Source organism: Lathyrus oleraceus, chromosome 4 (assembly GCF_024323335.1).
Source record: "Lathyrus oleraceus cultivar Zhongwan6 chromosome 4, CAAS_Psat_ZW6_1.0, whole genome shotgun sequence".
Classification (NCBI taxonomy): Eukaryota; Viridiplantae; Streptophyta; class Magnoliopsida; order Fabales; family Fabaceae; genus Lathyrus; species Lathyrus oleraceus.
In genome coordinates, this window is record NC_066582.1 from 367,707,516 (window position 1) to 367,725,671 (window position 18,156).

General features: G+C 32.5%; 2 protein-coding genes across 2 annotated transcripts; one reads left to right on the forward strand and one right to left on the reverse strand.

Moving 5' to 3' along the window:
• Nucleotides 1–225: 225 nt before the first annotated feature.
• Nucleotides 226–1,141, reverse strand: LOC127137452 (uncharacterized). Its single transcript, XM_051063909.1, has 3 exons — nt 972–1,141; nt 549–888; nt 226–441 (listed from the first exon to the last, which is right to left on the reverse strand). Exons 1-3 carry the CDS (start codon nt 1,139–1,141, stop codon nt 226–228), a joined length of 726 nt encoding a protein of 241 aa, XP_050919866.1.
• Nucleotides 1,142–12,208: 11,067 nt separating this feature from the next.
• LOC127075485 (uncharacterized) lies at nt 12,209–17,279 on the forward strand. Its single transcript, XM_051016957.1, has 8 exons — nt 12,209–12,413; nt 13,221–13,446; nt 13,536–13,670; nt 13,873–14,095; nt 14,629–14,815; nt 15,066–15,250; nt 15,533–15,670; nt 16,906–17,279. Exons 1-8 carry the CDS (start codon nt 12,254–12,256, stop codon nt 17,032–17,034), a joined length of 1,383 nt encoding a protein of 460 aa, XP_050872914.1. The 5' UTR covers nt 12,209–12,253; the 3' UTR covers nt 17,035–17,279.
• Nucleotides 17,280–18,156: the final 877 nt, after the last annotated feature.

Consider the following 18,156-nt stretch of genomic DNA (forward strand, 5'->3'; position numbering starts at 1 on the left):
AGTTGGCATTACAAAAGAGTTTTCCAAAAGGATTACAAAATACATAGCAGAAACATAATAATCAGTCCCTCATTTTGAAGTGGGTATGTCTTCATTTTCTGGTAGGGTAATTGGTTTGTCACTAGATATTCCTTCACCTGTTATGGGTCTTTTAAACCAACTCAACTTGATCCTCTCACTTTGCCTTCTTTTGATGATAGGTTTTTTTTCAACCCTTTTTCTGGATTATTTTGTGATTGAGGCAGCCACACTAGATCCTGTTTGACTCATAATAGTTGGAACAGGCATATCAGTTGGAGGCTGTGGATCAGTTGGAACAGGCACATTTGTTGGAACAGTCATATCAGTTGCAGTTGGGGCAGGCATATCAGATGCAGTTGGCATATCATTTGCAGTTGGCATATCAGTTGCAGTTGGCACATGTCCTTTTTTAGGTTTTCTCTACAATGTAAGACACAATGTATGGTTGTCATCACAATGCATATCACAATGAAGAATGTAAGACAGAATGTAGAATGTAAGACAAAATGTATATCACAATGAATTACCTTTCTTTTAAGTGCATTGGGATCCTGAGTGGTAGCCTTACAAGTCATAGCATTGTGACCAAAATTATCACATTTGGTGCACTTATATGCAACACCAGATCTTCTCTTCCTTGCACCATCCTCTCCACTTTCTCTTATCCTAATCTTCTTAGGTCTACCAGGACCATTTTTATATGCAGGTGGTAGAGGTGGTTCCATCTCAACTTCTGGCCACATATCTTGACCATTGATTGGACTTACTGAAAATCCATAACATAGTGCAAACTTTTCTCTTGTGTAACAAGCATCAACAAATTCATCAGGGTTTTGCTTTCTATAACTCAGAGCAGCTACAGCATGCCTACATGGAATTCCTACTAATTCCCAAAAATTACAAATCTCCTATCAGCAGGGTCCATGTTCCCAGTACTATGTTCAACATACAAATCTCCTTTCACATTCATTGCACTAAAGTATAGAGCAAAATCATCAACAGCATCATCATCTTTCCTAATCAGAAAAAAACCATCTTGAATTTCTAAAACTTTTGTCCATACCCTAACACAATCAGCCTTATACCCTAACCTACTCAACAACTTCTCAATGTTATCCATGTTCCAATTTGAAACATGTATCCCATTAACTGTCGTATCCGTACCCCCTCTGTATATAATTTCTTCTTCAAAAACCCTGTAAAATTCACCCCCATGGCGGAGTGTAACACTAAAGTGTTGTGAATCTTGTCAATATATTATACCCACATGTCAAAGATTGTTGATTTCAAAATTTTACCCTACGACATTGATGAACTTCAAATTTTTACTAACCTCGGACTTTGGACACTTCACTGAGCTCGTCTTCACTGAGCTGGATCGCTTCTTCGTATTCGCTGAGGTTGTCTTCATCTTCGTCTTCACTGCGGTCGTCTTTCTCGTTTGCTTCGTTCCCTGCATTCTTCTTCTTCGTCTTCGTCTTCCCCTGGAAATTTCGTCTTCGTCTTCCCTGCTATGTTCAGAACCCTAATTTTCTAAGGGGGTATTTGAAATTAAAAAGTGTAAAATGACACATAATCACTTTAACAAAATTAAAAATATGCCAGGTGTAGGACCTCTTATTAGATTCCATGCCACCTGGATATTAGGGGGTTCTATGAAGGAATCTACATAACATAAGGGGGGGTTTACAAAAAATATTTTTACAGGGGGGTAATCCTAAACTCGCTAACATTACAGGGGGGAAAAGTGTATTTAACCCTTAAAATTATTATTTTCATTAAAGCCCGTACCGCTATAGTATCAGAGTGAAGTTGGTGGTGAGATAGTTAATTGCATTATTGTTTTAATAATTTTTCGTTAAAAAATAGTTTTTTTTTAAGTTTTTTTTTCTCATTTTACTGTTTATTTTCAACCATAACCCTGAACTTTGAATTTATTTAAGGGTACCTGCTGGTAGTGTGTGGTCCAGACCGTAAGTTTCGAGAGGTGAGGCAGTAAAACCCTTGATTTAGTACACTGTAGTTGTTGTTAAGAAAATAAACAATAAGGGGGAGGATAGAGATAGAGAGTAAGTGAGAAACTGAAAAATAACTAGTTCGGTAAAATAAAGTTAATTGTAAAGATATTGTTTAGTAACCATGTCTCAAATCATCAAGGCTTTTAGTGAGTTAGGGTCCATTTCACATAGTAAAATTAATAATCGAACCTTAGTTCCTGCTACCTTAAATAATGATAAAATTGAATTAGATCAAGATACCTTCCAAAATCAAGAATTAGAAATTCCATAGATGAAAAATAAATTAGTTAACAGGTATATTCCATAAATTAAATTAAAAGTAATATATAAGATTGGTACTTTTGATTTTAAAGGTCAAAAGATTATTCATACTATTGACTATGTTACTTATGTTAGCAACAAGCTGGAACTATTAATTTGTTAATTAAAAAATTATTAGAAACACATTATAGAGAAGGTTATCATTATATCCATCTATAATTAATTCAGATAGCTATAAAACTATTACATAAGCTAGGGTTAAACACCCATACATCGTTAGTTCTTCGAGACACTAAAATTAAAGACTTTCATAATTCAACTATTGCTATAGCTGAATCAAATTTTAAAGATGGTCCAATCTACTTTAATTGTCATCCAAATTACTCTATGAGTTTGGCTGATGAACTCACTAAGAACTTATTAGTTATATATGTTTAAGGTCTAAGTGATAATTTTAATCCTGGAGTTGACAATGTTGACGTTATCAGTAGAATCATCTACAAAGTCTCCAATGTTAATTATAATTTTAAATCACTTAAAACTACTCCAAGAAATGAAACTTATGTTATTGAAGCAAATCTTAGTAGGTCTAATGTTATCACCTCATAGATACTGACCACTGCAGAAATTATAGAAAAATTTCCTCAAGAATGGATATTACAAGATATGGTTAAATCTAAAAATATTGAGGCCATAACTATTAAAGATATTATTCAGGATGTTGATGGATCAATCAAGACTAGGATGAATAAAAGTCAATCATATCATTATCATCAATCTAGCAGTATTGGGTCGATATCCAATGCTAGACATTCGATTGATTCAACAATTAAGATAAATCTTCTAGGAGTAAACTTTGCACATATAATTCTCGAACCAATATACTCGGAGAGAACCTCTAGGTCACATTCTCCAACCGAATCCCAAATACTAGGTGTTATTACAAATGATGAATTCTTTATCATAGATAAAACTTGGATTAAAGCTGACTTTGAGGCAATTTATAATTTAGAGAAGAGAAATTGATATTTCTCAAATTGCTCCAAAGATCAGACTCGAATGTATTTGCAATTTTTTTATAGGTTTTAGAAACACATGAAATTAATATTTATTTCTTTACATGGTTTGAGTTAGTGTGTTTAGAAGAAAGGATAGAAAACCATTTTTCTCTTAAGATGTACTTAGATGCTAATGTTAGGATAAGTATCAAATAGAAAACTTCTATGAAAGAAATTGTAGAGTCGGTTCATCCGCCTTTGGAAGCTATTAAAATGACCACTTATAAGAAAAACATAGAAATAAAAGCTTCACCATTTAAATCTATAGCTAATCATGTAGATCAGAGAAAAGACATCAATAATCTGCATAGTCAGATAAATTATTCAAACCAAATATTTCACAATATGTCCCAACAATTAGATAGGTTAGATAACTATATCCCCCAACCTAAGGATGCTAAAGACTATAAATTAGATCCTACCGACCTATTTATCAATACCTTACTCCTTTTAACAAAGAGTTGAAAGGAATGAGTTTAGGTCGGGATACTAATCATAAAATAGAGAACTTAGTTACTAAATTAAAAACCTGAAGCATATAAACTTCTTTAGGAGAGATAAATACTTTATCTCGAGTTGAAGAATATGACAATATGGTGAGCAAATTAGGTGGTAGAGCCCCAATACCTAAAACCCGAAACTATTATCCTAGGCTTTCATTTGCTGATATGCAATTTGAAGAAGTAAGTAGTTTTGTAGAAAATAATTATTCAGGAGAGTCCATTGTCGAGTGGAACATCGATGGTGCATCTGAACATCAAGTTTTAGATACAATACAAAATATGACTATGACTGCTACTGTCTTTAAACTCAAAGGAAATACAAACAAACATACTAAAGAGATATTAGTTATGGGGTTTACAGGACAGTTAAAAGGATGGCGAGATAATCTCCTTAGTCCAGCATATAAATACCAAATAGATCCAACTCTAAAAACATAATCTAACGAAGAGATTTTTGATACAACTCTCTTATATGCTATTACTAAGTTCTTTGTAGGAGAACCTCTAAAACTCCAACAAAGAGCATCAAACCAATTACTAAACCTTTATTGTCCAACCATGTCTGATTATATGTGGTATAAAGATATGTTCTTATCCAAACTCTACCTTAGGTCGGATGGTGCTACAAATTATTGGTAAGAAAGATTTATTAATGGTTTACCTAGGTTATTGGTAGAAAAGGTAAAAATTAATATTAAACAAAGTTTTAATGGAAAAATCCCCTATTAGTCATTAACCATAGGAGAATTATCTAATAATGTGATTTAAAGTGGTATACAAATTTTTACAAATTATAAATTACAAAATAAGATTAAAAATGAAAAGGCTAGTAATAGACGCGGAATGGGATCATTTTGCCATCAATATGGAGCTACTCCTTTAAGAGCTCAGAGTAACCCCAAGAATTAAAAAACTGCTAGTAAAGGAAGAAAAACTTATATTATCATAAGATGCAATAAGGGTGTTCAAAACCGAATTAACTCAATAAAAAACCGCAAACCAAACCAAACCAAACCAAATCCGCAAAAAATCGCATTTGATTCAGATGTTTTTGGGCCAATAGTTTAACAAAACCGTGCGATTTGGTTTAGTTTGCAGTTTGTATTTTGCAAACCAAACTAAACCAAACTAAACCGCGTTATGTTACAACCCAAACTTCACGTATCCTACATCCAACCCAAAACCCAAGCCTATTATGCCTTAACCTTACAAATATTCTCTTACTCACACTTAGGGTTTTAGTTTCAATCTTCTCAAATCACTCGTAGTAGTATCACACGTTCTTCTCATCTTCTTTGCCATGTACATCTCACATCTTCCACTCTAATCTCTCATATCTTGTGTTCTTTATTTTTCACCTTCTCATATTTATGCTATTGTTTTCTCTTCTAATTATGTTTTTATCGCACATTTTTCTCTAATCTCACATCTCTTTTGTTCTTTCTTTTTCATCTTCTCTAATCTCTCTTCTCCTCCATTTTTTTTTCTTTTTTATTATAAATTTTTGATATTGTTTTATGCTACTATTTTATGTTTTTTTATTCCATTTTTGTATATCTTATTTTTGTATATTGAATGAGAAGTTTTTGTATAAATATGATGAGTTTTAATATTATTTGGTAACATATGAATGACTAAACACAAAGTTATGTTATTCTCTATAGGTGTATGTATGACTCAATTAAAATCTTGTAAGAAACCAAACCGAACCAACCCAAACTGCATTAGTTTGATTTGGTTTGGTTTGGTATTGTTTCTAAAGCCAACCAAATCAAAGACAAGGATGTTAAATGCTTCAAGTGTGGTTGTTTTGACCATTATGCTAATAAATGTAAGGTTCAAGAAAAAGTTAATCAACAGAGTAAATTAGACATTTCAGAAGAATTAAAAGAAAGTTTGCTAATGTAAGACCCTAATTTTGACCCTAAGATCCCTCATGGCATCATATCATTGCACATTGCATTTGCCTCAAGGATCATAACATCTTGGCTCCTTACCCTAGGGTGGGACTTGTGTGAGTTGGTCTGAGACCACCAAGCATGCCTGAATTGTATATTATTGCTTTTATTATTTTGTTTACTAACCAAAAGCACAAAAATATGCCACTAACATCTTTTGTTTTGTAGCTTGAGCAATCATAAGATCCAAGGCTCCTAGGAGGCCCTATGTTCAAAGAATGGCCAGATGGAGTTGAAAGCAAGCATGAAAATGGTTCACAAGGCTCTCCATTATCATATATGCCTCCCAAGTATCTCAATTTATTAATTTGATCAAGATAAACCAAAGGGCTTGAGGATTGTTTCCCAAGGAAACCCTAATTCAACTATGCATCTACTATGCCTTGCTCATGAAGCAACCTCAACCCATGATCAAATAAAATCAAGGGAAGTTATTTAATTCATCATTTCATGCATATATGATCTTATATGAGTGTCCTCAATCATCAATTCATTAAGGTTTGAAGTTGGGACTTGAGAAGTTGATCAGTCAATTCATCTAACTATTTTGAAATCCACTGAGACCTAACTTTTGATGTGTTTGTCAAATGAATATGACCCCAAGATAAAAAAGTGGTATTAACAACCACATGAACAACTTTCATGTTCATCAAAAATTGATTTGAAGCTTGGAAGGTCATCATCCATTTCAAAACATTATAGGTCACTTTGACTGAAACCCTAATTTTAGGTCAACTTCCCAAGGACCTAACTCACTCATTTTTCATGATTTTGAGGTGGAATCAAATTAATTAAAAAGTTTAAGATGTCTACTTCATTTTTTATGTTGAACAAATTTTCATAATCCTAAAAGAAACACATGTGATAATGCAAAACATTATAGGTCACTTTGGACCAAAGTCATTGAAATGTGAAAAAATCCAACTTCAAGTGCCCATAACTTTCTCATCAAAAATCCAAATTATGCAAAATTTAAGTCCAGATTGATTGTCTTGAAAATATATACAACTTTGATGTTGAAGGTTTTGTCATTTGGAGCTTGCATCATTGAAAAAGAAGGGCTTGAAGTTGGTCCATTTTGGAAAATTTCACATGCACATGTTTTGCACCTTGAACTTTATGATCAGTTTTCATTAATTTCCCAACTCCAAATGGATTTTTGTTCAGCATGACAATTGTTCCTCATGTCAAGACCTTTCCAACCATTACCCACAAGGCCATGTTTCATTTTGGTAAGATGCATTTTCGAAGAGGAGAAGATTTATGTGCATTTTTGGAAACAATGATGAAACTTCATGCACAATCCAATTCCATCATATCTGCACGTCCAAAATCATTTTACTGATGTTAAGCTTGCATTTCCAATTGCATTTGGGCCCTCCATGCGCCTGTACAGGCCCATGCATGGAGGCCCTCACTTCATGCACACATGATTTTCCCATGAGTTGCATCAGCTTTCACTATAAATAAACATGCTCAGCCTCATTCATGATCAACCTTAAGGCGCCTTATATGCTGCAGAAGTGAATCCCCAAACCTCACCAAAGGAATTTTTCAATTTCTCTTCAATTTTTCAGATCCAATTTTCAACTTCCTTGGTTGATTATTGGACTTTAATTCCTTAGCCTAGCCCTATTTCCATCTCAAGAACAAGTTGCTATCAATAACTGGGAGAGATCGTGCTTCATAGAGCTGCACTTCAAAGGTTGTTATCCAAACTTTTTCAATTCGAAACTCACTGATTCTTGCTCATTTCTTGTGTTTATTGGCTCCTCTGAAGTCCTCTCATAAGAGGCAATTGATTGGTGTGTTTAATTTTGTAAATCCATCAAGTTCAGCTTGAACTCCATTATTTTCCATCTCTATTTTCTCTTTCTATGAGAGTCTAGAGTGAAAAACAATGGCACAGGGGTGATGTACATCACCCAAACTTTCCAATGATATGAGGATCGCATGTTTTCATCAGCTTTTTAAAACCTGCAACTCCACTAGAGCTAACATGCTCGCCGGAGAAGACGGTGGTGTACACCACCGTCCCTGTTGCCAGATCTTAGTAGACCGTTTGATTGTGTTTCCAGTTTGAATCGTGGCCCTTGGATGTTATGACCTTTTTTAATTCACTGCGTGTCTCGTTTGACTGGAGCCTATGGTGAGCGCGCGCATGAGGATCCTTGGATGTGCCACCTCATTTAATGAGGTTGATCCAACGCGCCAGGATTTTTACATTTTTCTGATTTTCCATTTTTATTTTCTCTATTTCATTTTATTTCAAAAATTCATATCTCTTTCATTTTAAATCCAAAAAATATGGGACCAATTGCATTATTTCCATTTTTAATTCTAGTTTCTGAAAATGATTTTTAATATTTTTTATTTTGTCATTTGATATTTTTTATGATTTTTCTCTTTTCTGGTTATTTTTAATTCATTTTAAATAGTTTACAATATTCAAAAAATGCAAAAATATTTTCTTAACCTCTTTGAATGATGATGAATCTATGAAAAATATTCTCATCAATTTCTTAATTGATTTGAGATTTATTTGAGATTTTAGTTCAATTAGGTTATTTTTATTCATTTTTAATTGTTTAAAAAATAGTTTCTGGTTTCTAAAAATGCTGAAATTTTTTGTCGAACTTTGTTTGACCTTGTTGAACTTAGGATGATCCATTTGGACTTTTCCAAGTTGATTTGAAATGGATTTGAAGTTTGACCTTTAATTGTTTATTTTAATTCAAGTATTATTTTAATTCTCAAAAATACCAAAAATATTTTATTTGTTTCTTGACTTAAAAACTTCATTTTGCTTCTGTTTAATATTGTTTGACCTTGATTCCATTCATCTTTGATCAATGTACTTTTCTTATTTCATTTGAATTTCAATTCATGTACATTCTTCTTCTTCTTCTTCTTTTTTCTTTTTGATCAATGAGTTAAAGATTGATGGTTAGCCTTGACATATGGGAGACTTAACCTTCCTTAATTCAAATCTAATTCATCTTGATCAAAGATCAAGCGAATGACTTTTCATTGAGGATAGGTTGCTTCTTGGTCAAGCAAAAAACCTAAATCAATACAAGATCATTCTTCTTTTCTTTTGGCATGACAAGTTGTAGGAGCTTGGCTTACTAGTCATGGTCTCTAACTTGTGTTTGTTGCCTATAGTTTTATTGACCGGCCTCAGATAGGTGTGACTACTACATTAGTCCACTTACGATTGCTTAACATAGCGCTAAATTGCCTTATGGCACACTAACATTGAATCATTAAATCATTTGCTTTTGCCATTTGCTCACTTGATTCTTGCAATTTATTTTAATGCAATTTAATATTCTTGTACATTAAATCATTTGCTTTTGCCATTTGCTCACTTGAGCTCATGTTTATGTTAATGCAATTTGCCTTTTGCTCACTTGAGCACATTATTGTGTATATACTATTGTGCTTGTTTTGTTTTGATTGTGTTAACCAAAAAATGCAAATGGACAAAGGACTTAGATTCTAGGACCTTACCTAAGTTAATGGAGTTTGAAGAGCAACTAGGTCTCATGCCTTTAGAATGCTATAAATGTCAAAGAGCAACTAGGCCTCATGCCTTTAGAATGCTTAATGTTGAAAATGAACATTGAAAGGACCAAATTCTAAACTCACTCTTGTCCATTTTTTCTATTGCATTATGGAACTTTTTGATTTGTGTGTTCTTGTGCTAGGGATCAAAACTTGCCAATTAGAAGAACCATTGCCACAAGCATCCAAAGTGAGAGATACAAAAGCCATTGGAAGATTCCTAGGAGCTTGATTGTTATTTGATTGCTTGAGTTATTTGCTTATTGCTTGCTAATTTCAAAGGATGGGAGCAACTTGGATCATCACTATGATCTCAATAAGGAAACTCCATTGTGGTTTTATTTCTCTTCCTTCATCTTTGTATATTTAGGACTTAGCCATTCTTCTTCTTCCCTCCATTCTAACCCAAGCCAAACTTTTGTGCAAACATTAACATTTGTTTTCAGAATTAGAAACCTAAGCACTATGCTTTTGATTTTTCAACTTCTTTTCATAACACTTATTTTGAATTGAATCCTTAAGTCAACTTTGACCATACTTTATAAATACTTTTCATTGGTAAATATAACTCACTCAATTGTTTTGTGGTTTCATTGGCCACTTTTGCCAAAGCTTTTCATAAACATTAGCTATTAGGTTTGAGTTATCCTAGAGATTGATATAATACTCACCTATATCCTTAGTGATGGACTATAAGTCTTCCATGCTTATTATAGGATTAACCCCTCACTAGCATGTTGAAACTCTCCTCACATAGTGAACTTGTGGTTTAGATTGATTTTTCTCCCTTTGATAACAATAGACCTTAAGGCTTTTGGACCAATCAATTCACCAACTCGTTTTGAGATTTTTACCCCGAACTACGAGGTTTTGATCCTAATCTTTTTTAAGATGGTACGTAGGCAATGGGTTTATCCATTCAAACACAAAATTGTAAATAATTTGTATATTCTTCTCCCATCTCCCCAATCATGTTTGCACAAATATTTATCACAAATACCAACCTACCTTACAACATTAGTGAAAAGGGCTCCCTTAGACTACTAAGGATGTTTTGGGTGCTTAAAACCTTCCCATTGCATAACCAACCCCCTTACCCAGATCTCTGACATTTTTATTAGTTTTTGACTTGATAAAACTTCTTGGTTTTTGTTCGCTTTCTAACATTTCCTTTGGATAAATAGAAGTGCGGTGGCGACTCGAATTATATGATTTACTTTTGATTTAATCAATAAATCTAAAGGTAACGAATTCCCCGCTACAGTTAACTACTTTAAATAACATCTTATTGAACTAAGAGGAAGAAAACTCTTCACCCTCTGAAGAATCTTCTTACAAGGAAATGCATCAAATTAATAGTTCTGAAAAACCAAATTCTAATTCTAATGAATGTTTAGGTATATATTTCTACAACTGTGACAATTGTAACAAAATAATGAATGTCTTAACAAATAATCAAGTTAATATCTTGATAAGAATATTAGACAAAATGGAAAATTCAGAAAGTAATAATGCTTTCATGAGATAAATTAAAAATATTATAGATGAAAATGATATTTGTAAAATGAATATTCACAAAGTAGAATTTAAAAATGTTATGGATTTATTTAAGAAATTGTTTCTATTTAAGATTTACAAGAAGAAATTAGTAATTAAAAAAATGAAATTAGAACTCTAAAAATCCGGGATGATGAGATAGAAATTAAAATTTTAGAGTTACAAGAAAACATGATTATTCAGAATCAACAGTGTTTGCTCTATGCTTGCTATGAGTCTAGTTTTCATCTCAAAGGTGTTTGCGATGCGCTTTGGACGACTTTAACGCTAAAAGTCATCTTAACTGCAAGAGAAAAAAGCGTGCAACTTGGTTTGCTTCGGTTAGATTTTAGAAATAATCAAATTAAATACGGCTTGAATTGATTCGGTTTTTAAAAATATTTTTATTGAGCCAGTTATACATACACATATAGAAGAAAACATGATTTTGTGTTTAGTCATTCATACCTTACTAAATAACAATAAAACTCATAATATTACACTTTCTCATTTAATATAAAAAAACATATTAAAAAAAATGAAATAAAAACATAAAATAGTAGCATAAGACAATATAAAAAAATAATGAAAAAAAATTAGAGGAGATGAAAGATTAGAGAATATGAAAAAGAAATAACATAAGAGATGAGAGATTAGAGAAGAAGATGTGTGATAAAAACGTAATTGGAATAGAGAACAATACTATAAATATGAGAACATAGAAAAGAAAGAACATAAAAAAAGAGAAATTAGAGAAGAAAAAGCGAAATATACCTGACAAAGAAAATGAGAAGAAAGTGTTGTGATACTATTAAAAGAAATTTGAGAAAATTGAAATTGAAACCCTAAGTTTGAGAGAGAAAAACTCGTTCTTAATCGTATGGTTAAAACATAATAAATTTAAATATGAGTTGAATGTGAATTAAGTGAAAATTGACCTGTAATATAATGCGGTTTGATTTTGTTTGTTTCGATTTAAAAATAATCCAAACACATCTAATTCAAATCATACCGTTTATTTGAAAAATAATTCAAACACATCTAAATCAAATATATTTTTTTTATAATTTTTAATTTGATTTAATTTAATTTATAATTTTTTATTGAATAGGTTTATTATAATGCCGTCAATTGAATTGACGTATTTTCTTATTTGTTGTATATTATCGCTATTAAAAATGAGTTAGTATTGAGTAAGTATTAATTTGAAAATCTTATTTGGATAAAAGATTCTAGAATTAATTTTTATATAAAAGAAAAAAGTGTAGAAATAGGACAAACATAGTGTAATAGTTGTAAACCCTACGGATAATAAAGTACGGGGGAAGCGTATGTCTGCAAACCCTGAAGACACATTTTGGGAATTGAGCGTTTATCTCAATCTACACGAGAAGAGACGATTGGTGAAAATGAAGCAGTTTCTCACCAAATCCCTCTCTGTTTGCTCTCTCCCAACCACCCTTCAACAAATTGCTTCTCATCAATCCAAAGGTATCACTTCTCTTTATTCTCACTGCCTTTGGGAGAATGAAATCTCATGGAAGAGTGATAGGGAGCACAAATTTGAAAGTGATTTAAAATAAAAGGCTCCCTGTGTACAATATAATGCTCTCATAGTAATGGTAACAACACTAACAATCTTAGGTTCAAATGCATAACAAATATCAAGGCCTTGTTTTGATAAACGGTTTTGCTAGTAGCTTATAATACAACCGCTTAAAATTAAGTTAAATTGCTTTTGTATATGCTATAAGCTGTTTCTATAACTTATCTTGAAGAGTTTATGTAAATAAACTGTTTTTTTTAAAATGTCATAAACTGTTTTCACAATTTCTCTCCGAGTGCATCACAAAACATATAACAGTAAATAATTTAAAATAAGTCAATGTAAAGAGGCCATTATTTCAACTTATTTATTGGTATTAACACTTGTTAGACGGTTTGAAAGAACTTATGGAAACTCCATCATAAATATTTCCATAATTTTTTCAGGATAGTTTATGAAAACAAAGAATAGCTTATAACCAACCAGTATGACTTTATTTTATATTTTATTATAAATATAGCTTATAAGTGCTTAAGATATAAGAGCTTACTTAAACTGTTTATCCAAACAGAACCTAACTCAGTTGGATTCTTTTTCCACACTCAATAGCCACAATATTGAGTGTCTTCATCATCTATACTTTTTAATTATAGATAAATATAGTATTATAGATTATGTCAGCAGTAATACATGGAAAAGTTGTTTTCTTTTAAGCTTACTGAATTATTTTATCAATAGTTTGGGTTTGCTAGGTGTTGCAAAGGTCGTGCTAAAGAAGGGGAAGACACAGCTCTTTAAGGATGGCAACCCTATGGTATATAGTGGCGCTGTCGATAGAATTATCGGTAGGCCGCCTCCTAAGACCGGCGATATTGTACTGGTATCAGACGGGACTGAGAAACCAATAGGGTGGGGCTTGTACAACTCTGTTTCTATGTTCTGTGTTCGGCTCATGCAGCTTGAGGACGAAGCTACCAGGTACTTATATATGATTATTTGTTCGCAGCTTTTTTGTTTCTGCTTAGCCCGTTGACGTGGCCTTTGATGTTTAGTTTTTTATGACACAGTGATTCAGAATGTGCATTGAACATGGAGAAACTGCTCGAAACAAGAATTGACACTGCTGTTGAATTGCGTAGAAGGTTGGGTCTTCCTTCCATCCATACGAATGCATATCGTCTAATCAATAGTGAGGGTGACAGGTGAGAGATGAAGGGTTGAACTTTTTCTTCTTTATGTTTCCTTTTGTCAACTGTAATTGAATTTGGTTTTACTGGTTTCACAACTCTTACACCATACTAAGTAGCCTGATCACAAGTAACCACTATTTATTTTCTTTACAATTTTCAAATGATAATGCTTCCAAGATGTTTATTTGACGATTTTGAATTGATTTCACAACAGATTATCAGGATTGATAGTTGATGTCTTTGGAGATGTAGCTGTAGTAGCGTCATCTGCTGCTTGGGTTGAGAAGTACAAATCAGAGATAGAGGCGTGCATCAGGAAAGTAAACTATATCAATCATATAAACTGGAGGCCATCAATTGATATTTTAAAGGAAGACGGAGTTAATGTGTCGGATTCAAAGGAAATCCTTTCGCCTACTTGTCCTGAAAGAACCAAGGTATGCCGTGATATGTTAAAACGCTGTACATAATTTATTTGAATTGTTTTTTTTTATGTACTTTTCTCAGGCAAATTGCCGCTATACAACGGTTTAATTATTTTCTTCTTGTATTTCTTGTTTGTTATTTCATTGATGTATGGCACAAGGTATTTAAATGCAATCTGTCATAAAGTTGAAATATATCCAAACCAACCTTTCTATTCCAAGATTCTTAGTTTTTACAAAATTAGTTAAATGTTAATTATTTTATTTCATTTGGAAATGACACTCGGGAATTTCTATTTTGAATGACAATAATTAAGTCTTAAAGTTTTGTTATCCTTACATTAAGCAAATTATATTTTGCACCTTAATCTATGTTTTGATGATTCCTGAATTTCTATATATTCACCACTTGAACATTGTGTGGGTTTTAGGGGTGGGCGGGGTAAAGAGTATTTGAAGTTGGGATTTTGGAATTAGCATCGTTGAGATTTGAAATCTATCAAGTTTGAGATTTTTTTTCCGTGTTTGATGTTCTCATCTGTCAGATTATGGAAAATGGAATCATGTACACAATTTCACTGAAAGGACAGAAGACTGGATTCTATGCAGATCAGCGCGAGAGTCGTCAGTTTATATCAAAAATTTCAGATGGTCAAAAGGTTCTTGATCTTTGTTGCTATAGTGGTGGTTTTTCTCTAAATGCAGCGCGTGGAGGTGCTCTAAATGTCACCGGTACATTCTATGTTGCTAATTCTTAATTCCTTTGTCTATGATTAAGATATATACCATTATAAGTAATTCCGTTGTTATAGAGAATTTTCTCAAATATAAAAAAATAAATTATAACTTGATCTTTTCACAGACTCTTTGCCTGAACGTATTATACATGGATATAGTATTATGGATTTGTATGTTACTAGTGTTGCAAATTGGGGCCAGTAGCCTTATATAATAAGTCTGGTCATGTTGGCAATTTCGTTAGGTGTTGACTCATCAATGCCAGCTCTGGAACTTGCTAAAGAAAATGTTGTACTTAACAGCATTGATCCTGAAAGAATATCCTTTTTGAAAGAAGATGCAACTGAATTCATGAAGGCTGCTCTTCTGAGAGATGAATCTTGGGATATTGTCATCATTGATCCTCCTAAATTGGCACCTTCGAAAAAGGTATAAATTATAGCTGCAAACTTATAGTTATGTTTTTATATACTTTGTCACTTGGGCTTTCTAAAGAAGAGTTACTTTGCTGTTGGTTATATTTGTTTTTAATTTCTATAATGTACGATGATGCTATATTGTCAACATTACAAAACTGGTCATTGTTATGGTACTTTATTACTATGTGCACAATGTTGCTTCAGCTCATTATTATGTACATTGTTGCTTTTGCTCATTTTCAGCTTTTTGTCTTGGAAATTAGAATGTTGTGTAAAATTGATTATGTTACAGGTTCTACATGGTGCATCTGGTATGTACAGAAATTTGAATTCATTGGCCATGCAACTTACAAAAAAAGGTGGTCTTCTGATGACGTGCTCTTGTTCTGGAGCTGTGACCCAAAGCGGCATATTCCTGCGTATTCTACAGGTATTGTATGTCTTAACTGAAATTTATCACCCATGCAGTATTCTATTATATAAAGAATTTCTTACAAGTCATAAATTTAACAATCACCCTTCTTGTCCTTGCTATTGTAAATAACTTATATTTGCATTTAACTTTTAATAATTGTATTCGGCTCATTAGGTTTATAATAATCTATTTAAAGCATTATTATTTGTACTTTATTTGAAACTTATATATCAGAATATTTTCCACACTCACATTAGCACTTGATAAAGATCATACAATACCACTGTGCTATTCTATTTGGCCAACCGTTGGCTTGGAATTCCCAAGTTTAAGTAATGAGTATTACTATTATTATTCTTCTCTTTTAAGAACTTATAAAGTTGCAAATCTAAGATATCCAATATCCAATTACAGAAATAGATGCCACAAGGTTATAATAGCATCCCTTATATATATATGATAAGAATATATATATATATATATATATATATATATATATATATATATATATATATATATATATATATATATATATATATATATATATTCTTATCATACATACAATCAAATCTATAGGAAAGAAGTATGTGGTCAGCAACAATACAGCAAATCTCAAAACAGTTAGAGAAATGTTGATGAAGACCCGACACTTTATATTGAAGTCTACATGTTTCCCACTTCATTGATTTGATATTTTGAGGATTTTGAAAAACGTCTATATGTTCATTTGGTTACTTTAATGAAAGGAAGAAAGGTCCCGCTTACATATACTCTAGAATAGTACGTGGATTATAGTGTTGAAGAAATTAAAAAATGGGAGGGATATGGTTATGCATGCTATGACTAGACTCATCACTATCGGTTTGACTTTAGGTTCTCTCAATGATTTAAAAGCATTATTGTTGAGTATTTGATCCAGTGATGAAAAGTAACGAACATGATATTGGATTACCAATTTTGGAATAATGCAATCATATATCTCAAGGTTGCTGCTTCTTTTATGAAAGTGCTTTGATTGGTTGGTTCTGAATGCAACACCACAATCAGTATCATATACTATGAGATGAATTGTTGCAAAGAAAGGTTGATTCAACACAACTCTGGGAATAGTGTTTATATCCTATTAGTGTCTATAGTTTATAGTATAGTATGCTTAATCATTACACATTTATTTTAATTAGTGGATAGACATTTCACTAAGTATCTACGGCAAGTTAATGAATTATTACCCATTATTTTGGTTTTATTAGGGTGCAGCATCTATGGCAAAGAGAAAAATAACTGTTCTAAGAGATGCTGGAGCTGCTTGTGATCATCCTATTGATCCATCATACCCAGAAGGTGCATACCTTACCAACATTCTGTTGAGAGTTTCATGAGCCTTGTTTGTACCCTGTTGTTCATTTGATTTCTCCAATGTAAGTCTATATTTTGATGCAATTTTGCAGAATTTCTCGGTCACTGAGAAGAGTTCGTGTTTTACTCATTCAGTTGAAAGAGAAAATAGGATTAGGTTTTAATTATTTAGTTAGTTCTGCAAATTGCTAATGTCAATGAAATATTAATGAATCCTTCTAAAAACAGGATGCTTTCTTAAATATGTCATTGGATTATGATTCCATCACACTCCCTCTAATCAAGTGTATATAAAAAAAGAATACAAGACAATCATCAAGTTGAAAGAAGAGTGTTTGAATGTAAGTGAAGTGTACAAAAGAGATACCAACAATTAACAGGGTTAAAATTTGGAAATTTCTTATTTCATCGGGGTGGAAAAATATCCTATTAAAAATTTAAAATGCTCTTTAGATTTTGAAGATGCATCTTCAGATGCACCTTGTTAAAGTAAAAACGTTAATTGATTTAGAGATATAGTTTCAAAATATTTGAACACATACAACATGCATCCCTCTGAAAGATCTCTATTTTACACTAATTGTTTTGGAGATGTATCTCTGTTTTGAGTTTACGGATATACATCTTCGTTTAGGGTTTATAGAGATGCATCTCTGTACCCTATAAGAATAGTGCAGATTATGTGTGGTTTATGGTTATTTAGATGAAAATGATGATTTATAAATGTTAAGGACCATGTTATGTGATGAGTATTAAATCATTCAATTAATACGTAAAAAAATGGCATATATAAATCTAGATAGTCAAAAATTGACATATATAAATGAAATCGAAATACACGATAAAGTAGAATGAAGTGAAAATAAAATACAATCCATAATGAATCCAAAGTACAGTTATTATCTACTACGTATGCTGGATTACAGCTCCTCGGGCTCATCGGCCACCTCTACCCCCGATCCTCCGATGCCGTCTCCGGTACATCAGTGTCTCTTGTGCCTCCGTCATAACGACATCTAGGACCCGTCTTACCTCAGACCCATTAGGGAAGATGCCTCCGTCAATGCCTATCTGCGCAATCTCCACAACGCGATGATATCTAGGCAAGACATCATGCGCATGATCTAACCGTGCCTCCTCATTCT